This window comes from Natator depressus, chromosome 8, assembly GCF_965152275.1.
Source record: "Natator depressus isolate rNatDep1 chromosome 8, rNatDep2.hap1, whole genome shotgun sequence".
Classification (NCBI taxonomy): Eukaryota; Metazoa; Chordata; order Testudines; family Cheloniidae; genus Natator; species Natator depressus.
In genome coordinates this window covers 51,492,175-51,513,969 of record NC_134241.1, presented here as the reverse complement: position 1 = coordinate 51,513,969, position 21,795 = coordinate 51,492,175, and the positions used below count along the sequence as shown (strand labels likewise).

Below are 21,795 nucleotides of genomic sequence, written 5' to 3'. Positions count from 1 at the left end.
AGCTATCAAATCCCCCCTCATTCTTCTCTTCTGTAGACTAAACAATCCCAGTTCCCTCAGCCTCTCCTCGTAAGTCATGTGTTCCAGTCCCCTAATCATTTTTGTTGCCCTCCGCTGGACTCTCTCCAATTTTTCCACATCCTTCTTGTAGTGTGGGGCCCAAAACTGGACACAGTACTCTAGATGAGGCCTCACCAATGTCGAATAGAGGGGAACGATCACGTCCCTCGATCTGCTGGCAATGCCCCTACTATACATCCCAAAATGCCATTGGCCTTCTTGGCTACAAGGGCACACTGTTGACTCATATCCAGCTTCTCGTCCACTGTAACCCCTAGGTCCTTCTCTGCAGAACTGCTGCCGAGCCATTCGGTCCCTAGTCTGTAGTGGTGCATTGGATTCTTCCGTCCTAAGTGCAGGACTCTGCACTTGTCCTTGTTGAACCTCATCAGATTTCTTTTGGCCCAATCCCCCAATTTGTCTAGGTCCCTCTGTATCCTATCCCTACCCTCCAGCATATCTACCACTCCTCCCAGTTTAGTGTCATCTGCAAACTTGCTGAGGGTGCAATCCACACCATCCTCCAGATCATTAATGCATCATTAATCATTAAAGCAGCCAGGGGCAGATCTAAACTGCTGCTCTACTTAGTGCAAACACTGCCTCCTCCCTCCCCACCTGCAAACCCAGACAGCCAAGACAGTTTGGATCCTCAGGTCCCCCATGCTACAGGTGAGGGTACATCACCTCCACCTGACCCACCCCTCCCCACTGGCTACAGGGCACCATTACTCTCTCCAATGACCCCCACCTACCCCCAGCAAGAGAGGACCCACAGCCACTTTCATAGATTCCAAGGCCAGAAGTGACCATTGCAATCATCTAGTCTGAAATCCTGGATAACACAGACCAGAAAATAATTCTTAATGCGAATCTTAATTAAACACATTGTGATGGTACACCCCATAAGACTTTTTGGAAATAAGCTTATGAATATATATAGGACATAACTGGAATATGTTTTTATGCTACATATGCCATGTAACATATCTCTGTAAAGGTTATGATCTACTGAATCTATTCATCCTATTTGTATGCATGTATCATTTTTGTATTTGAAGTTATGAATATTGGCTGTGTACTTGCTTGATTTTTAAGTAGCCTTAGTAAAGCATTTGGTCAGCTTCTTGAGAAAGGAATGTGCAAATTAAGTGCCCAGTCAAGAAGCACTTAACGAACAATGGATCTTGGAAGGCTCCAATCCACATAAGAAGTCTTTCTGGAGACATTCAAGATAGCATGTGGGCAATGGCTGCTGCCTGTAAAAACTGAGTCATGCATGGACATGTGACTTGCCCATGTGACTCCAATATTCCATTTTGTAGCTGGATTCTACATAGGGGGAAGGAGATGTGTTCACCCACAAGAGAAAGTCTATTTAAACCCCTGGGAGACCCCTCCATTTTGTCTTCAGCTGGCTCAAGAGATAGCCTCTCCACCCCCGAGGATACCTGAAAGAAACTGGAACAAAGGACAGTAACTACAGGGGGTGTGAGTGATTGCTGGACCCAGACTAGAAGGAGATTAGTCTGTAAAACGAAGCTTACTGGAATTCCTCTGAAGGTGAGGTTTTTATCTGTATTCAGTTTTCTTACTGCATTAGACAGACTTGCCTGTTCTATTTTATTTTGCTTGGTAATTCATTTTGTTTTGTCTGTTACTGCTTGGAACCACTTAAATCCTACTTTCTGTATTTAATAACATCACTTTTTACTTATTAAAAAACCCAGAGTATGTATTAATACCTTGGGGGGGGGGGGGTGGAGAAACAGCTGTGCATATCTCTCTATCAGTGTTAGAGGGGGCGAACAATTTATGAGTTTACCCTGTATAAGCTTTATACAGGGTAAAACGGATTTATTTGAGGTTTGAACCCCATTGGGAGTTGGGCATCTGAGTGTTAAAGACAGGAACACTTCTGAACCTGCTTTCAATTGAGCCTACAGCTGTTAGCAGACGTGGTTCAGACCTGGGTCTGGGTTTGCAGCAGGCTAGCGGGTCTGGCTCAAACCAGGCAGGGCACTGAAGTCCCAAGCTGGGAGGGCAGGGAAAGCAGGGGCAGAAGTAGTCTTGGCACATCAGTTGGCAGCCCCAAGGGGGTTTCTGGGATCCAACCCGTCACACACATCCAATCAGAATTTAAAAAATTCCAAGTGATGGAGAATCCACCACTGCCTGTGGTCAACTGGTCCAATGGTTAATTACTTGCTGGTTACCAGCCTCCTTAGGGCAATCTATCTCCTGCCCTTGTTGCTGCAGAGCCCAGCAACCCGGTGCGACAGCCTCCCCAAGGAGAGGGGCAGGGAGGCTCCAGTTGGAAAGAGGGAGCTGCTGGTGGGTGCCTGTCACTGAGTGGTGGGAGAGGAGCAGATGAAGTGGGATGAGAGAGAAGTTGCCTGAGGGAGGCCTTGGCTGAAGTGTCAGCTGCACAGCACTGCCCAACTCGGTTCCACTTTGAACGCAATGGGAACCTCAACCTTTTCCAGACCGGGCTAAAGCCCTGCAGAGCCAATGCTGTAGCAAGGTCTGACAACATGGTTAAGCGCCAGCTATGCTACAAACTGGCTATGAGACCACTATGTTGTAGCTGGGTCCCCACTACTGCAATTGTATCTGCAGTATAGATAGGCCCTAAGAAGCTATCCCTCAATCCACCCAAATTGCTTAGGATAGCTTGAAATTCCTCGGATGCCAGAGTCAGCCTGAGCAAGCACTAACCTCTGCTTTGTTGGCGAGCAGCTCCCCCATATGGAAGAAAGTATACAGAGCGAGCTGGTACATAGCATGGCCCTAACCAACAAATCTTCTCACTCCCCAAAGGGAATGGAGAATGCGTAAGAGTGAGAGAGCCCATATTTTCCCAAATGAAAAATGGGACACTGCACAGGGCCGGCCTGAGGCCCCCTTCTTTTCCCCCCAGTGCCTGCCTGCGCAGAGCCCTCACCCCACCAACCCAAACCTCCCCTGCCACCAGCCCTGAGCCCTCCCTCCCACACGGGGCTGGAATCACTGCTCATCCCCACCCCCCTGCATGTTCCTCCGTGCCCCCCTAGGGGTCACACCCCACTTTTTGGGCAAAACTGGGCATTTGTCCCATTTGCTCTTGCCAACTGATGATCAGTCGGCAAGAGCAAATGGGACAAATGCCCAGTTTTGCCCAAAAAGTTGAGACAGCCAGGACAGGGCTTAAAAAAAGGACTATCCCAGCCAAAACAGGATGTATGGCCACCCTAGTAAGAGTCTAACATCCTCCTTGCACCAGCTTCCCTTGTCTGGCAATGCAGCTAGTGGGAGATCTCCAGTGCTTGCATCCCCACAGCTACGATAACAGTGTCTGGGCTGGACGAGGCTGAACCTACCAAGGGGTCACAAGCAGAAGTCAGACTATGGTTACAGCTGCTAGTCTAGAAGCTGGCATGGGGAAGATTGGCATGGGGAAGAAGCTTGGTTGGGGAAGATTTCTCTGGGGAAGGGGATTACTTCTGCAAATATAGAGTCACTTCATTTCATTTGAACGGGAAGAGGCTCAAACATTTCAGCTGTTCATTTTTTATTTCTTTAACATCCAGGGTTACGCAGAGTTGAATTTCCAGCAGCACAACAATTCATTCCAACGTTCTCTATAGTAAGATCCTTATTTTCTTTAGTATAGTCATTAACTTCAACATCCCATGCTAAATACTGTTATCTACAACTATTTAAATGTGCATAGTTTCCTGTGCTTCATACAGCTCTGCAAAGAACCAGCCACACTTCTGGCACCATAGATAAATGAAGGCTGCTGTATTGTTAGTTACTTTGCCCACCAACAAAATGCAGCCCCTTCTGTGGGCAGAATACGGCTACTAGTTGTCAGCTCACAGCAAGATTTGGCAATAGTCTGGAGCAGGAAGTGAAGGATATCAACTGGAACTGCAGAAAGGAACAGTTACCATCTAACAGCAGATACCAATGAGAACCAAGGGAAGGAGGGCAGAGAGACAGAGAAAGAAACCGAAGCAGCAGACCGGTGGTCAGGGCATTTCTGTTTCATTCTAGTTTCGGAGGCCAGAGGTGAATGAACATAACCCTTGGCTTGTCATCGCTCTGCTAAGTGGATGCCTAGTTTTAAAAAAAATATATACTTTGGGGTTTTCCCTCTTCCCCTGTTAAGGACCAATTGAAATCAATTTCTGTGAGCCCCAAATTTAAACTGCCATGAAACAGAATTTTCCTCTCCCAGAGGCCTGAGTGAAAAGCTTTATGCAGTTTACCCTGTAAGAATTAACCCTCTCCCTGCTAACAGGCATGTACTGATAACCCAATGGGACCCTCTGATCTAGCATGCCAGTGAGAGGGCGTCCTTCACACCACTGCTGAGCGTGTGGGTTATGCAGATTATTGTACCCCCCCCCCCGACACTGCACATCTTGAGACCCCAAGGAGCTATTTCAGGCACAAAGTTACAGCTCTGTCATTTAAACAAGAGTCTTAAAGGCCTCATACCTCAATGTCCCCAGCTGTAAAATGTGGACGATGACTTTAACCGCCTATGTAAAGCATTTGGAGACCTATTGATGAAAATCTCTAGAAAAGAGCTGGGTATTATTATTGTTAATCCTGCAATGAGCCCCATGCCCTGAGCCCTAATGGAGCCACACTAAATTCAACCAAGCTCGGCTCAAGGGAGCACGTTGCTGGATTGGCACCAAACTGCCTCACTTGAATTTGGAAAGCAATGTAGTGGTTACATTCCAATGAGAACAGCTGTATGTCAGCGTGCCCCTGCTGCATCGGGAACACAACCACCAGTTTCCAGGGAGCAGAGCCAGTGAGGAGCAATCCCCCCACCCCAAGCCCTAATGGAGATAGTTTCTAAACATGGGAAATTTTCAGGATTTGACTTGGACAGTTGCTTTCAACAGCAAAGGTTTGGAATTCACCACCCAAGTCCTGGTGCTAGCGATGCCAGGCAAGTTCAGGAGCCTCGCGAGCTGGATGGCTGCATTGGGGGTGGTGTTTACTTTACAGATGCACAAAAAGACCCCTTTGTGTGAGTGTCAATGCATTTTATGCCAAAGTCATGCAAAAGCACATAGACCCACAGCATGGATTCCATCGTCTTGGCATCTGATTGGCAGGACTGAGCCTTCCTGAAACTCCCCTGCCAGCGCCAGGTAGGTGGGGGATAGGACAGCGTCTGGAAAAACAGCTTGCTTGGCTCACTGTCCAACAAGTCTAACAAGCCCAGAGAATGATCAAAACCTCCTGCTCCTCCCCCGCCTGCCACCTCCTCCACTCCCCGATAAATTCCCAAGACCGGTCATCCTGCCGCTGCAGCAAGCTGCTTCCCAAGAGCTGCATGCTCCTTCACTCGCAGCCCCCGATGAGGATGGAAAAGCGGTCTCGCAGCTCCTCCAAGGAGTCCCACAGGAGGAACAGAGAGCCTGCAGACTCACAGGGCAGGAGAGAGAAGGTGGAGAGCAGAAGAGCAGCCAGCAAGGACAGAGAGGGGCTCAAGAGAGGGAAAGCCAAGGAGGGCAAGAGCCCCATGGAGACAGACAGCAGGATGCCGAGCTCCACAGTGGTAGACGTGGACGATGTAGTGTCTTTCGACGAGGAAACAGAGGTGATGGCACTGCTGGAAAGTGAGCGACAAGAGGAAGGTAGGATTTGGAAAGGGCAGGAGAGCAGTAGGCACAGAGGCTACTGGCTTGTGGGGCACTGGGGTCCGATTCTGCTCTGATCCCTGTATCGTCATTTACACCATTGCAAAGGGAGAGCAAAGCAGGTGCAATAAGTGCATGGTGCAGGAACAAGCAAGCGATCACACAAACCCCCAGGGCCAGATTTTCAGAAGGGCTCAGCACCAGGCCCTGGGGCTAGCCAGGCTGCTCAGAGACATCAGGACCTGTTCCATTTCTAATAAAGCAACGAATTTAGCAGCAAACAGCATCCATCCTGCATCCCTTTAGGCCTCAGAGCACTGTTCATTAGCTTCGTTAGGCCACAGCCTCACTAGCTCTATTACCCCTTAACCCTGAGAAGCACAGGGGATTATTTACTACCCTTAGATAGAAGAAGTTTCTAGCTAGAGTTATCCTAGGTGTCTCTTAAGCCTTGCTCTGCCCAGAACACACCTGAACCAACCTATTGCCACAGGAAACAGATCAAGATGGCCAGTTCCAGGGGCAGGGATTTGGCACAGGGCGGGGAGGGGAAGAAGGGGGACTGTGAGGTGATCAACAGAGCTCTTTGCCTCTCATCCTTTGTATATTGGCACTGTACTACCAATAGGCACAGGCTCTATCCATAGAACTGATCTGTTCAGCCCTGGCATCACAGGGATGGGAGGGAATGCCAAGAAGCAGCAAAAACCCTCCCCAGTCCAGGTGCTCTGCTGCCCCAGCTTTACTTCTCTCTCCCGGATGATTAATTCTCTACAGCTGCCTCTTTCCTCTAAGGAGTTCTGTCTTGATTACAGGGAGCTGCTCATTGCTACAACCAAGATACTAAGCCACAATCAGAGCATTGCTGGAGATTCTGAGGACACGCAATTTGGGAGCGTTTCCAGCCACAGGTTTAGTTCAGCTTGTTGTAGGGAGAAGGTCCAGTTGCAAAACTCAGATACAGACTGTGAACCCTTATATCTTGGTGTGTCGGCATGTGGGGCTTAGGTTCGAGCTCCTCTCTAGACCTGGTCTTTCTGCAGAGAGCCCCTAAAGGCAGAAGGGACTGTCATAGTCAGTGGAAGCAGGGATGTTAACTCACCTTTGGAAAGAGTAAGCATTCTGCTTTCAGGGCTTTGCCTGCACCCAGCAGGAAGCCATCTGCCTACTAGAGCCACGGGTTCTCTAAAGGGGGCAGTAGCCCTGAAAGGCCAGCTTTTAAGGGCAGCCAGTGGAAGCTGGAGCATGCCCACTTTGGGGAGAAGGTGGAGTCAGCATCAGCTCAGTAGGAGAAGGGGGTTCTTGCTCTCCTTCCTACCAGCCTTCTGACGGGAGGTCAGAAAGGAAGGTTCAAAGGGGGAATATTTTAAAAGCAAAATCAAGGGAGCTAATATAGCCTCGTGGAGAGAGCACCTGCCTGAAGGCAGAAGCATTGGGTTGTGGGCCACAGAGTGGGTGCATGAGCCTGAGAGAGTGAGCTTTCCTATCTGTTAAGTGAGGGAAATAATCAATGTCACAGGGAGTGTGTGAGGCTTAACTTATTCCTGATTGTGAAGCCTGAATGGAAGGGGCTATAAATGCATGAGCGTTGCAGGAGCTGGTAGGTTACAGAGAGAGCACAGCTATCCCCGCACAGGACAGGTGAGGGTTAGGGTCTCTTTAAAATGATCTCTGCTTTCCTGTACTGTCCATTAGTAAATAAACATCTGGACTCAGAGCTCAGACCACCATTCGTTCATTGTAAGCCTTTACCCTGTCTCTCTCTCTCTCTCTCTCTCACACACACACACACACACCAGGTCTCATCCTCCATAAATAGCAATTAATCCAGTCCTACAGCTTCAGACAAAGTTAAGAGCCAGAATTTCTGGGAAAGGCTCGCTTATTGCTCTGAGTCACAGCATCAACCCTGAAGGACTGCATGGCTCAGAGATTTAGTAAGAGCCCAGGTAGCCTTTCATTTGGAAGTCACCGCTGTCCATCCACCTGGGGCTGCTGGGGAATAAGAGTTGTTTCCCTCTGATATCTGTTTGACGATACTTGGGTAACATTAGGTCCCACAGGAGAGATGCCCACATCACAGAACTCACCAGGGGCTTTAGCTCTAGTGGCACCAGCCACATAAAAAGGCCAAAGACTTAATAGGAGGGGTCTCAAACTCAGTTTACTGTAGGGCCAGTGCCAGTCCTCAAATCCTCCCAGCGGGCCAATAATGTAACTGAAGAAGGTGTTCAGAAAAGAAAACGTTGATATTGTATTTTTTATTTTGAATTTCTTAGAAATAATAAAACTGTCATACAACTTTACACAATTCTTCCCCTGCCAGAGGGTTTTTAGTGTTTGCCAGACACCTGGCAACGCTTCAGTTCTGTCAGTTTGTTGATGTTTGGCCCCAGTGACTGAGCAGTTGACACCGTCAGGATTGCAGCAAGGTGTGCATCAGATAGTTGTGTTCGGTATTTAGGCTTGTTTATATTCATTGTGGGGAAAAGTGACGCTGCCTCCATGGCTGACTCTGCCCGGCAACTAATGATGATATCTCTGTTGCTCTCCCCCAGCCAATGGGAGCTGCGGGGGGCAGCACCCGCAACAAACAATGCCGGTAGCGTGTCTGCCTGGGTCTCTCCTCTGTGTGCCGCAGTGGGGAGGTTCTTGGGCCGCAGGTGGCCCACAGGCTGGGACTTTGAGACCTCTGCTTAATAGCTTCCAAGCAGCAGGATTGTCTCTGAGCTAAGGGATTGACCTGGGCATTGGGAGAGCTGGGTTCAGTTCCCAGTTGTGCCACAAATTCCCCATGGGCAAGTCACTTTAGTCTCTCTGTGCCTCAGTTCCCTCTGTAAAATGGGGATAACAGCATTTCCTTTGTCTATTGTTTGGGGCAGGGACTATCTCTTACTGTGTGTATCCCTAGCACCCTGGGGCCAGGCCTCAAGCAATACTGCTAACTAAAGGGGACAGACCAGAGGTGGGCAAACTACAGCCCGTGGGCCACATCCAGCCTGCGGGACCGTCCTGCCGGCCCTTGAACTCCCAGCTGGGGAGGCTAGCCGCCGGCCCCTCCCCCGCAGCCTCACCTCGCCGCACCGCCAGCGCTCTGGCCCGTTGCTCCTGCCGGGCAGCGTGGCTGGCTCCGGCATGGTAAGGGGGCGGGGAGTCCCAGGGGACAGTCAGGGGACAGGGAACAGGGGAGTTGGATAGAGCATGGGAATCCCGGGGGGCCTGTCAGGAGGTGGAGGTGTGGATAGGGGTCGGGGCAGTCAGGGAGCAGGGGGGGTTGGATGGGGGTGGGGTCCCGGGGGGGCGGTTAGGGGCAGGGGGTCCCAGGATGGGGGCAGTCAGGGAACAAGGAGCAGGGGGTTTGGATGGCTCGGGAGTTCTGAGGGAGGGCAGTCAGGGGGTGGAAAGTGGGAGGGGCTGGATAGGGGGCAGGGGCCAGGCTGTTTGGGGAGGCACAACCTTCCCTACCCGGCCCTCCATACAGTTTTGCAACCCCGATGTGGCCCTCGGGCCAAAAAGTTTGCCCATCCCTGAGATAGATGATAGCCTCTATGAGTGGTTCCAGTGGGTCAGGGTTGAAGCACAGTGCAGTGGGGCAGCATCCTTTGCTCTGCTTGTGCTGTGGATCCCCAGGCCCATAAAGCTGGCACAAAACAAAGAGCTGTTGCAACTTCCTCTTGCACTGGGTGACCTCTAGTCATTCACTGCCCAGGAGTGAATCAGACACTACCATCAGGTCAATAAAGGTGCAGACCCAGAGCCAGCTGCTGCCCCTGCCAAAGATCTTCAGTGGGCTCCTTGAGCTCAGGACTCTTAGACCAACCACGGGGAAGCTGCTGGCCTCACCCTTCTTCCCATGTTACAGCAAAGCGCCCCCCCACACACACACAGAGCGTGGGTTCTTTGCAGCTGCCCATTTCACACTGTGGCCTCATGCCATGGCACAAAGACCTGGGCCCAGATCCTCAGAGGTATTTAGGCACCTGGCTCCCATTAAAACCTTTGAGGATCTGGGCCTTTGTTCCTAAGGGCACCAATGGAAAAGTGGCACATGGCACACCCTGGCCTGCCAAAACCACAAGCCTGGGGTTTGGGCTGCAGTCTCTAGTCCCTCTTATTGGTGTGGATTTCCAGGCGTAGCAGACACACCCATGCACAGTGCTACACTCAATAGGGTCGAGGTTGCAGCTGGAATCCATTTCAAAAGGACACACAGGCCTAGCCTGAGATCCCCCTGTACCAGTCCCAGATGAATAATGCAACCTCCACTTAGAACAGCAGAGAGGAGTAGAGCTTTCACCTGGTTCTGGTGCCCTCCTGGAATGAGCACTGGCTTTGTCTGGTTCATGCATCCAGCTGAGAGTCTGCTCATGGACAATGGAATCGTCCCAAACACACAGCGGTAAAAGCTTCGTACCCAGCCCACCAGGGGAGCTACACCACCCTGACAGGAGAGATGCTGGCTCAGGCTGCACCTGGGAAATGGGACATGCGAAATGCCTCTTCTTTGCTGGGACTTTCAGAGTATTTCTAATGAATATTTAAAGTACAATACCAGCAGTAGTGCCTGATCAGCACTTGTTCCCCATGGTGCTGTCAGAATACATATGGTAATGCAGCCTCTGCTCCAAAATGCTCACACATAACCATGTTTTTACCCTTTTAAGCCAGGCCCTGAATACTGACTCCAGTGTCTTGGTCAAATTCCAGCCCAGGTGATTACACTCTGTCTATCTCTAAGCAGGTTTTGATCACCTGGTGGAAGCTGGATTTCTGACCACGCAAGCAGGTGTCAATCGGTCAGTAATATGGAAATAGGCACCTGCTAATGTGTTCTTTCTTTTTCTTTAGGGATGACATCTCCCGGTCGAGGTATCTGTGAGTGGCTTCTTACCATCTTGTCCCTTCTCTTCATCATATTGACCTTCCCCATTTCTGTCTGGTTCTGCATGAAGGTGAGGCTATGCATGGTGTGCTTGACTTTGCAACCTTATTGTGGTATTTTAACATAGGTTTTGGGTGTAATTTCCTAGAGTTTTAAAAAAGCAAACTGAAAACACAGAAATGCCATCATGTGGCATCATACTGGCACCCATGTAGGTCCTCAGCAGAGTCAGAACCTTTACATACAACACTCAGCCCTCTGCTACTTAAGCTAATGGATTAACTGATAGCAATAGTTGGTTGTTATCCAGATCATTTCCCAGATATTTGCTGACAGCAGAGGAATGGTGAGACTCAAGCATAGGTGCTGGAACAATTTTTAAAGTGGGGGTGCTGAGAGCTATTACCATGTATCTGGTGGTTAGTACTACTTCAAGCCAGGGGTTCAAACCAGCAGGTGCTGCCACACCACCAGCACTTATGGTCTCAAGGACCTTGGGTTCCATTCCAGGCTGGAGGGGAGTGTATTCTAGTGTGCAAACTCTTCTGCCCATTCCCCTCCAATCTGGTCCTGTCCCGTCCTTACCCTGGGCTCCTTGTCCCAGTCCTATCCTCCTCACCTAGCCAGTCCCAGTCCCCACTCCTCAGACTTTTCATCCCAGTCCCCATCTCCTTTGCCCAGCCAGTCCCAGTTCCCTGCTCTCAGCTCCTCAACCCATCTGTCTGTATCTCCCGCTCAGCCTCCTACGTCCACAGTTCCCATCCCCACTGGCTCCCAGTCCCAGTTTCCCACCCCAGCCTCCCTGTCTAATCTCAGTGTCCCTCCCCCAGTCTGACTCTTTGTCCCAGGCTCTCTGCTCAGCCAGTCCCAGTTGTCTCCTTGCACACTGGCTCCTCTCAGATCTGTCTCCCCTCCCCGACTACACTGCTTCCCATTCCCAGTCTCCCCCAGCTCCCCATCTGATCTCAGTCTCCCCCTCAGTGGCTCTCAGTCCCATCCCCAGCTTCCTGTCGTGGTCTCCTTGCACAGCCAATCACAATCTCCTCCGACCCCAACGCACAGTCCCAGTCATTCCCCACCCCTGCACCCCTCCCAGAATTCTTCATCCCAATGTACTCGCCCCACCCCAGATCTGGCTCTTGCCCCCTCTGCGTTTGATTCAAGTGGCTTCCTCCTCTACGCTGCCTAGGCCCAGGAGGAAGATCATTGAGAGCACTGGAGAGACAGGCTCCCTGCTCTCAGTTCCACTGGCCGGGAGCCAGCCACAGTTGCAATTGCCACACAGTCTCTGGGCCAGATTCTCAGCTAGCGTAAATGGAAATAGCAGCCCTGGCATGAATGGAGCTACACTAGCTGACAGCTCTGGCTGGCTGGCTCTGCACAGTTTGCCTTTCGGTGGTTTTCCCAAAACAATGATTTCACCAGCTTCTCTTCCAGTGCCGCAGCCCTTCCCCCACATCCCCACCTCCTCCAATTCCAACCTCTCTGTCTCCCACTGCAGATCGTGCGGGAGTACGAGAGAGCCATCGTGTTCCGACTTGGGCGCCTCCTTCCCGGAAGGCCCCGAGGGCCCGGTAAGCAATTTGTTCGCTCCTTCACCCCTTTCTCTCGCCACAATCATGCAAGGCTCCAACAGGGCTCCCAGAAGTGTCAGGCCGGCCACCCCATCCCCACTGTTCCCAGGGGATCCCACGCCCAGTGTCCCACTCCCCGTGCCTTGCCCCTCTCACCCCACCCACCACAAATGCATATCCTGACCCAGGCCAGCCTCTGCTAATCCTGAGTCTGCAATGGGGTGGATGCACCCTTCTCCTCTCCCCTCCGTCAGATGGCCTTGTCCTCCTAATACCCCACCCCTGCAGGCTCTGGCAGTCTCCCTCCCTTACCAGGTCTGCTAATGGCTGACAATGCGGGCATTGCCCTCTGCTTGGCAGGCGACTGGCTCCTCTCAGGGCTGGCTGCCCCTTGGGCTGCTGCAGCCACAGGAGATGAGTCGGGTGAGGGGTGTCTGGAAATCCTGTGCCCAGTGCCTGCAGCTCCCTTGGCCCTCTCCCATTCCATGCAGCCGAGCCAAGAAAGGAGTAGGCAATTCTTGGGACCCTTGTTTCCTCTTCTGGCAATGGCAGCTCCTGTGGGGCTCCCAACACCTGCAGGCCTCCAACCACTGCTGAAGTGGTGGGGTCAGGCTTCATGCCCCCTGGTTCCCTTCCCCCTCCCAACCATGAGGAAGCGGAAATGCAGCCGCTTTCCCACCCACAACTGCAGGTTGTGGTTGTCTCCCTACCCGTCTCCTCTCACAGGGCCCTTCGCGTCTATGTGCCATGCTCAGCTTGCTCCAGCCGCACTCTGCACATGTTAGCTGCCTGGGGGGCCCTTGCATTAAGACCCCATGGGCCTGGCACCCCTCTCCTCAAAGCCCCTACTGTGAGGACTCTAGGCAGCCAAGGGCCTGAGCAGGGCCGGCTCTCGGTTTTTTGCCACCCCAAGCAAAAAATTTGCCACCCCAAGCTCAAGTGGGGCTGGGGCTCGCAGGCGGTGCTGGAAGTGGAGGGAGTGATGTCACCTTCTCCCAGCGCCTGCAGGGGCTTTCCCCCCTCCCCCGCCCGGCCGCGCAGAGAAGCCCCCATATAAGGGGTGGCACAAGGCAGCGCAGCAGCCAGTGCGCAGAGGAGGCGGTGCAGCCCCGGCAGGACTCGCCCTCTCCTCCCCAGGTAGCGGCTGGGCCCTGGCAGCTCAGCATCCCGGGGCTGGGGCTTCCCCTTCCTGCTGCGGCCGGGGGCGCGGCGCCCTCGCCCCGTCTAAGCGGTGCAGCTCCGAGAGCGCAACTGCCCCGAAAAGAAAGGCTGGCTGGAGTGCCGCCCCTGGAAATGTGCCACCCCAAGCATGTGCTTGCTTTGCCGGTGCCTAGAGCCGGCCCTGGGCCTGAGCCAGAACCCCCGTCCAAACCGTCCACAGCTTGTTCTGATCTGGATCCTGCTCCAAGTGTTACAGCTCAGACCCATCTTGGTGCTAAGACGTGGGCTCACCTGTGAAGTGAGAACCCAGCATGCTGAGTGGGGACGTGTGAAGGGGGACAGCGAGTGACTCTAAAACCTTAGCACTGGGTGGCCAGGGGAACCCCTCAGGGACTGATGTCTCTGCCACATCTTTTGGGAAGAGTTTATTTCCGTCCCCCCCTCTCCACTCATTCCTGCAGCAGGACATCTGGGCAGGTGTTTAGTGCTGGAGACGCTGCAGCTCTGGGCCCTTCTCTTGGTCTTGGTCTTGTCCTACGTAGCCCCAAGTTTGCTCCTGTTGGGTCAGGGAGTGGGACTTTCTTCCATGGCATCCAGTCACATGCTGCTGCTTTGTCTCTTCCTCCCCTAGGCCTTTTCTTCTTCCTTCCCTGTCTGGATACATACCACAAGGTAGACCGTCGCCTCAAAACCCTAGCGATCCCCTTCCATGAGGTAAGCCAACTCCCTCCCATTTATTCCCTTGCATCCCTAGTATTAGCTTTTCCTATGGTTGGTTAGATCTATTTGCTCCCTAGTGGGAAGGTGGCATAAAATATTACACCCACCCAAGAGGCAGGCTTAAGCCTGAAGTTAACTGCAGCCAGTGGCTAGTGTCGGTCATTCTGCCCTGAAGCAATAAAAGTATCTCACACTTAGATAGCACTCTGGCTTCTGAGAGACCCCAAAGTGCTTTAGAAGCTGTACACAGCCAGCACAGCTGAGATGCACCCAGCTCTGGGCAAAGGACACTAGCCGACTGGCAGACAGCACACTGCTCCATGCTCATGATCATATTGCCAATCTTATGCTATTTGGTATTTTTTATAAGCCCCAGGTCCTGGAGTCAGGTGAATGGGCAAGAATCTCACTTTTTTTCCCCCCTTAATCAACGCTAAGTATCTAGGCTTCATGGCTGTGCAGAAAGGCTCGTAAATGTGACCAAAATGCACCCTAAAAGTGCAGAAATTAGAAGGCACAAATCGTACAGGTACATTAAAATCTCACCATTTTTAATCCAAGTTAACGATTTTTGAACACATAAAATGGGCAACACCCACACTAAGGCCCAGCACAACACAACACACTGCTGCACAACACAGCACACCAAACATAACCCAATGCACCACTGGCCAGTACAGCACAGCACGACAAGGAGAAGGGAGGAAGAGTTTTTGGCCAAAGACACTGGGCCAGATTCTTACAAAAAGTGCCAGGGGGTCCCGCGCAGAGGAGGCTGGGGCATGGTTCTTAAGATCTCATCTGAAGGACCCCCACATATGTACCAGCCTTGGAAGGACAGCCTGCTGGGATTAGAGTCTGTCATTTCCAGGGTCTAGGCAGGCACAGGCCAGTGGGGAGCTGCCCTCCCTATGCCCAAATCCTTTGTTTTAATTTCTTTCCTTGGCTCCCTCTCCCTGCATTCCTTATACCCGGCTGCATTACTAGTTAATAGCAGCATCTAGAGCCCCCACCCGAGATTTTTTCCATGGGGGCAGCTTGGAGCAGGGACCATCCTGCATGACTCCTAGCATGCACTGGACGCTGCCGTGAACAGTGATAATCACATTGTTCTCGGCGCTGCACACACATAGGACAGTCTGCCCAAACCACTTACGTGCAAAATAGACAAGACAGGCCAAGAGCAGGATGGAAAAGAGAGGCAAAGTGACTTGCCCAGGGTCAGAGCTAGGACCAGAATCCCTATGATCTCCTGAGTCCCAGCCCAGTGCCTTACCCACAAGGCCATTCTTCCTCTCCTGCAGTGTTCCCAGCTCCTCCATCCCACCCCAGAGTTATCAGAACCAGCTCCATCACCCCCAACATTCTCTGTCTAGGTGGTGACCAAAGACATGGTTACCGTGGAAATAGATGCTGTCTGCTACTACCGGATGGAAAATGCCTCTCTCCTCCTAACCAGCGTGGCCAACCTCTCCAGCGCTGTCCAGCTGCTGGTACAGACAACCATGAAGCGCTTGCTGGCCCATCGATCCTTCAGTGAAATCCTCCTGGAGAGGAAGAGCATTGGCCAGGAAATGAAGGTATCTCCACGTGGAGGTGGGCAGCTGTGGGGCCAGAGCGCTGGGGCAGTGCAGTAGATCGATCTTTCAACACATGGTGTATAAAGGCCGCAGGGAAAGGCCTATAAGAAGCCCACAGTGATCAGTTGCAGGGATCAGTCATAGTATCTGGTGACTTGCTGCGCCCAATGGAAGGCAACAGTGTGATGATTATACTTTGAGTCCCTTGGGTTAGAGAGGCTGTCCCAGGGCAAAGTACTTTGGCGAAACGCAGGCCTGATGGGCCGCAGCCACAGACAAAGCAGCCACAGAAACACAGGCCTGATGGGCCGCAGCCACGGACAAAGCAGGTTTCTCCTCCAGCTGCAGCAAAGGTGACACCAATCCAGCTGCTGAACGGGGCCTGGGGGAAGCAATCCACGCTGGGAAATGATCAGCCATCCCGATTCAAATGACACATCCAGGGCCAAATTCAGGCCTGGGGTAAGTGGGACCCACTCCACTGATTTCAGTGGAGTTACACCAGAACTGGATTTTTTGAGGCAGCAATGATGCTTCTGAGTCAGCTGACTTCTCCGGGAGCAAATCTTCCCGAGCACAGTATGAGACCCAGAAGCCAAGAGCAATGAAGACGTACATGGCAGCCTACCTCCTTGCCCTGCCCTCTACAGGGATTTCTCTTGGTGTCCAACCTTTAGAGACACTTAAGCCTTTTAACCAGAAGTGTTTTTCTGTAGCATGCACAAGTATCCATAGCAGACACATCCCTCCAATACGAGCTCTCAGGCAGTGAACCATATGAGCCTGTGCCGACTGTCTGACTTGTTTGTAAGTGCCTTGGCACAGTGCCACACAAACTGCCCACGGTCAGTATATCCCCATTTCTACAGGTCGCCTTGGATGCAGTCACATGTCGCTGGGGAATCAAGGTGGAGAGAACAGAAATGTAGGTAGGAAACGTATGAAATGGAGACCCAGCAGGGTAAAGAAACCTCCCCCTCTCCTTTGCAAACACTACTTGCTAATGTCTGGTCCTTTGCCACCTTTGCCCCTGAAGCTCTATCCAGGTGTCACCTCTTCAGCGCCCCGAGCCCCCAGCCAGCCCTTCTCCTTTGCCCATTGTGACAGGTTTGGTCACAGAGACCTCCTTGGGACTGTCAGCTGATGTGCTGAAATGACCTCTGAGCCTGTTTTCCCTGCTAGCTTGGGACTCCAGAACCCTGCCTTGTTGAGCCAGACATGCCAGTCTGCTGCAACACAGACCCAGGTCTGAACCACGCCCCCAAAGCTGCAGACTTTAACCAAAACTGCTCAGCAGGTTTCCTATCTCCAGCACCCAGGCACCCAGCTCCCAATGGGATCCAAACCCCAAATAAATCCATTTTACTCTGTATAAAGCTTATACAGGACAAACTCATAAATTGTCTGCCCTCTATAACACAGATAGAGAGACAGGCACAACTGTTTGCCCCCCCCCCCCAGGTATTAATACATACTCTGGGTTAATTAATAAACAAAAGTGATTTTATTAAGTATAAAAAGTAGGATTTAAGTGGTTTCAAGTAATAACAGACAGAACAAAGTAAGTTACCAAGCAAAATAAAACAAAACATGCAAGTCTAAGCCTAATACATTAAGAAACTGAATACTGGTAAAATCTCACCCTCAGAGATATTCCACTAAATTTATTTCACAGACTAGACTCCTTCCTAGCCTGGCCCCATCCTTTCCCCTGGTACAGTTCTTTTTAGTTGCAGCTTAGGTGATAACTAGGGGATTTCTTATGACAGGCAGCCCCCTTTGTTCTGTTCCACCCCCTTTTTATAGCTTTGGCACAAGGCAGAAATCTTTTGTCTCTCTGGGTCCCCACCCCTCCTTCTAAATGGAAAACCAGGCTTAAGATGGATTCCAGTACCAAGTGACATGGTCACATGTCCTTTGAGACCCCAGCCGCCATTCTTCCTGTCCTGATTTACAGGAACACAGGAAGGCTTGCAAGTAAACAGAGCCATTTACAACCAATTGTCCTGGTTAATGGGAGAAGTCAAGATTCCAAGCCATTATTAATGGCCCACACTTTGCATAGTTACAATAGGACTTTAGAGTAATACTTCATATTTCTAGCTTTAGATACATGAATGATACATTCATACAAATAGGATAACCACACTCAGTAGATTATAAGCTTTGTAATGATACCTTACAAGAGACCTTTTGCATAAAGCATATTCCAGCTACATTATATTCATATTCCAAGCATATTTTCATAAAGCATATGGAGTGCAACATCACACCCACATACTCAGCACCTCCACTCACTGGGCTGCAGAAGTTTAAATGGCATAAAACGCTCTTGTGTTTTCCAGCTGGAGCCAGCTCCTCAGTGGGGAAACTCAGCATAATGCCACAGATGTTGTCAGAGCTATATCCATTTACACCAGCTGGGGATCTGGCCCTGTTATTGCAATTCAGATTTCCCGGCCCGGTTCCAGAGGAGGAAAGCACAGCTCCGCCAATAACAGACCCTAGTTCAAGAATCAGAGTGTCCTTGGGAAGGACCCCATTGATTCCAGTGCTAGGTGGGTTGGGCCCAGCTGGGTGGGAGATGAGATTGAAAGGCTGAAAATCCGAACTCCAGGGACTTTTGTAAGCTGCCTCAGCCCGGGACAGGAGACACTGGGGCACAGTGTCAGACAGGCTCGCAGCCTGGCGCTACCCATGGGCATGGAATTCCAGGGTCCATGTAACTCCGGTCTCTTCTTCCTGCAGCAATCATGTGCGGCTGCCGGCTGAACTGCAGCAGTCCTTGGCAATGGAAGCAGAGGCCCAGAGACAGGCCAAAGTGCGGGTAGGACACCAGCGAATGCCCCTATATTCCCCTGCGGATCAATTCCCAGCCTTTTCCGGCCATTTGGACAGAGACCACATACACAACCAGGCGGGGAGATTCCCCCCAGGGCCTCTACTGGCTCCTCACCCCATACACCTTCCCGCACACAGCACTGCCCCTCCACACCTGCAATGGGGGGTGCTCCTCCCTACCCCAAGGGGGTTCTCTCAGCACTGCCCAGTGCCCCTCCATGCTCTGTGTTGCAATGCCTACGTCCCTCTGTGGAGCTCAGCCATTTCTGCAGCATGGAGCAGTCCCTTTATCAAACTCTTCCCATTGGCGCTCACTGCGGGCTGAGTCCGGGGCTGCCTCTGTCCCTGCACTGAGCGATGGGAATCCTAACAGGAGAGGGCAGGTTAAATGCTGGAGCACAGTGCCTGTCTCCCAAACCCTGAACTGACTGCTCCCTCCTTTGCTTATTCTATAGCCCTCCTCCACAGGAGGGCTCCACCCAGTCGAGATCCCCAGGAAGGCCCCTCTGACCAGCCCTAGGGGTACTTGACCCACAGGCTGGGGAACCCCACTTTAAGGAATAACAGGAGTTGGTAGGTGCTGCAACGCGGTTACCCTGCTGCAGTCCCAACCTCTCCCAGCAGAGGGCACAGCAGAGAGGTGATGGAGGAGCTCTGGCTGCATAGGCTATTCCACTCCCTCCTTTGCTCAGCAGGAGGCACTGCAGAGACTAAGGTAGGAGCACTGGCCATGGGAGGAGCTTGCAGCGACTCCAGCCTAGCATCTTCACTCAGACTCACTGTAAGAAACGATGTCAGTTCCCATCAGTCAGGCCCCCTCAGCTCCTGCCAGCCCCGGTGGGGCCAACCCAGTGGAATGGTGCAGAAACAGTCATTCATTCCCTTGTGCTACAGGTGATCGCTGCCGAGGGGGAGAAGGCTGCCTCCGAATCCCTGAAGATGGCAGCCGAGATCTTAGCCAGCTCCCCAGCTGCTGTCCAGCTCCGTTACCTGCACACGCTGCAATGCCTTTCTGCTGAGAAACCTTCCACCATCGTCCTCCCTTTGCCCTTTGACCTAATGAATCTTGTATCTGCCGCTAGCCACAACTCCACGGGCAGCAGCCTTCCCACCAGCGCTCCCAATCACCCTGAGGCTCCAAAGGACAAGAAGGACTCCCCCATGCTATAGAGCCATGCCATGGGGAGCTGGCACCCAGATGGCGCTGCCACGCCAATGGACACCTTCTACCAGGTCACTTATCTTCAAACAAGCGCCATGGATTGGTCTGCATCATGCCAGCCCTCCAGCATAAACTGTGGAGGGGTTGGGATGGGCAGCAAGCAGGGGCCTGTGATATAAAGTGGGCTGGGCACAGACGTTTGATTTTGCTTTGAAGAAACATTCCGGCTCATCCCGTGTGTGGGGCACCGGAATGGAGCTGGGGTGGGGACGGGGAAGGGAGCTTCCTCTGCGTCTCACCATTTCATTGCTCCTTTCACCCTGCTATGCTGAGGAGCAGAGGGATGGTATAACTGCTTCCCCCAGCCCCAGAGCTGGAGCCCTAGAGATGGCCTCTATCATTCCAATTAGGCTGGCTGGATAGACTAGGGGTGGTTTTATTTAAGGCCCCAAATATCAACCTCTCCCTTCCCAACCCCCACAACATGATCTGGCTGGAATCATTTGCATTGCAAAAGCCCGGTGCCCAGAAGAAGCGAGGAGGCCCAAAGGGACACTCCGCTGTAACATATCAGTCAGAGGCTGCGGATTATCCAGGGCTCCATATGCTAGGGCAGTGCTTGAGATCTTCCTGCTGTGTCACTCATCGTGAAGTGGGTATCTCCTCAAAGAAGGGCAGCTGGTAAGAAGTGCTGGCCCACGTACAGGGTGAGCTACATGAGACCTCTGTCTTTCAGTCCCTCGTGCGTTCACCCTGCTGGAGACAGATTTCGCTACCTTCGCCCCTCTCTGGGTGGAATCCCCATGGTCTTGGTCTGCTCCCTCGACTGGGTTTGTGGGCTGCAGCCCCCTGCCTCCCAATCGTATTAATGTAGCTGGTCCAGCTGGGCTGGGCCCCTGTAAACCCTTTGCCTCCAGAAGCCTGGGGCATCAGCTAAATAAAGTGACTGAAAACAAGGGCTTCAGACTTACATATTAATCATTCACCCAAAGGGCCATGCCAGTCTGAGCCAAGGGATCACATGATACAGGCCTAGCCACATCTTCCCTCTGACTTACACCATCTTCCCTTGCAGCCTTTGGCAAGGTCCTCTCACCTACTTACCTTCATCTCCAGCTGGAACAGCCTGCCTGCTGCGAGTGCTCCCTTACTCAGTGAGTCACTAGTAGTGTCCCCCATGCAGGCAGCTGATGATGACCCACCTCCCCAAACCAGGGGAGGGGCTTTATAGCTGTTCCTGGTCTTTTACACCTCTAGGCTTTCAGCCCTAGCACCCCCTCTGCCTGGTGCCTGGAGAACAGCATCTTCCCACATCATAACCCCAACCAGTGTCATCTTAACTCCCTTGAAGCTGTTTACCCCAGGTGGCTTATCCCAACTATTGCTTCATTTCCTGCTTGTTTACTCCTAAGAGCCTCCTTTGACTGTACCCCAGACAGATGGGCAGGCTAATGCCAAGCAGGTAAACTGAGGCACATAGGGTGTTCATGAAAGCTAATGCAGATCGCTCCCGCAGTCTCCACCTGTGCAGCCGAAGCATTGATTGCAAAGGGCAAACTAGGGTTGGAGCAGTAAGTGGGCAGCCCCTGGGGAATAGTGTCCCCCGAGATCTCTGTCACTTGCCAGCTGTTCGGTTCTGGGCTGAGGTGGCCAAACGTGTGACGTAGCTAGGCCAGGGAGAGCAAATGGGCAGCACAGCAGAAAGCAAGGTGGGGTCCTTGTTGTTCCAGCTTGTTTCTCTGTGTTAGTGTTAATTGTTAATGAGCTCAGGCAGCAGCCCAGTGGCCTGGTGCCACCCAAGGTTTGAGTGGGAGGGGCTGGAGGACAAGCTGGCGCACATCTGGCTGTGGGGTGGGGAAGGGGCACTGCCTACAGCCAGGCTGACACATAGCAGCCACACTGGCTCCTAGCAGCATTTCCGTCCCCAGGGGAGCTGCTGCCCTTCCGCCCTAGAGGAGTGAGCAGGGCCCCTGGCTTCATGGGGTGGAGGCAGCCAAGTGTGAAGGCATAGCACCCCCCATCCAGACCAGTCTCCTCCATGGATGATTTTCGTTGGGTGAATGAGGTGAAAGACAACCCCCCTCTATGGCCTGGGAACCTGCTCCTGAAATGGACACCCCAGCCATCTGTGGGGTAAGCAAGCTGTATTCCTGCTTGTTGCTACTAG

General features: G+C 52.2%; 1 protein-coding gene across 2 annotated transcripts; it reads left to right on the top strand.

Moving 5' to 3' along the window:
• Window positions 1-5,347: 5,347 nt before the first annotated feature.
• NPHS2 (NPHS2 stomatin family member, podocin) lies at window positions 5,348-21,336 on the top strand. Of its 2 annotated transcripts, none has more exons than XM_074961040.1 (8): window positions 5,348-5,705; window positions 10,557-10,660; window positions 12,092-12,164; window positions 13,957-14,039; window positions 15,422-15,625; window positions 16,495-16,550; window positions 18,374-18,452; window positions 19,361-21,336. In XM_074961040.1, exons 1-8 carry the CDS (start codon window positions 5,402-5,404, stop codon window positions 19,634-19,636), a joined length of 1,179 nt encoding a protein of 392 aa, XP_074817141.1. In that variant the 5' UTR covers window positions 5,348-5,401; the 3' UTR covers window positions 19,637-21,336. The 2 variants fall into 2 exon arrangements, with proteins under 2 accessions (XP_074817141.1, XP_074817143.1); XM_074961042.1 differs by having other exon boundaries at window positions 15,422-15,641; window positions 16,495-16,554; window positions 19,361-19,500.
• Window positions 21,337-21,795: the final 459 nt, after the last annotated feature.

Bases quoted from the DNA above. Each gene is read 5' to 3' on its own strand.
- NPHS2 (XM_074961040.1), top strand. From the start codon at position 5,402: ATGCTCCTTCACTCGCAGCCCCCGATGAGGATGGAAAAGCGGTCTCGC. The intron at 10,661-12,091 runs GTGAGGCTATGC...CTCCCACTGCAG, and splicing joins CTGTCTGGTTCTGCATGAAG to ATCGTGCGGGAGTACGAGAG. The intron at 12,165-13,956 runs GTAAGCAATTTG...TTCCTCCCCTAG, and splicing joins CGGAAGGCCCCGAGGGCCCG to GCCTTTTCTTCTTCCTTCCC.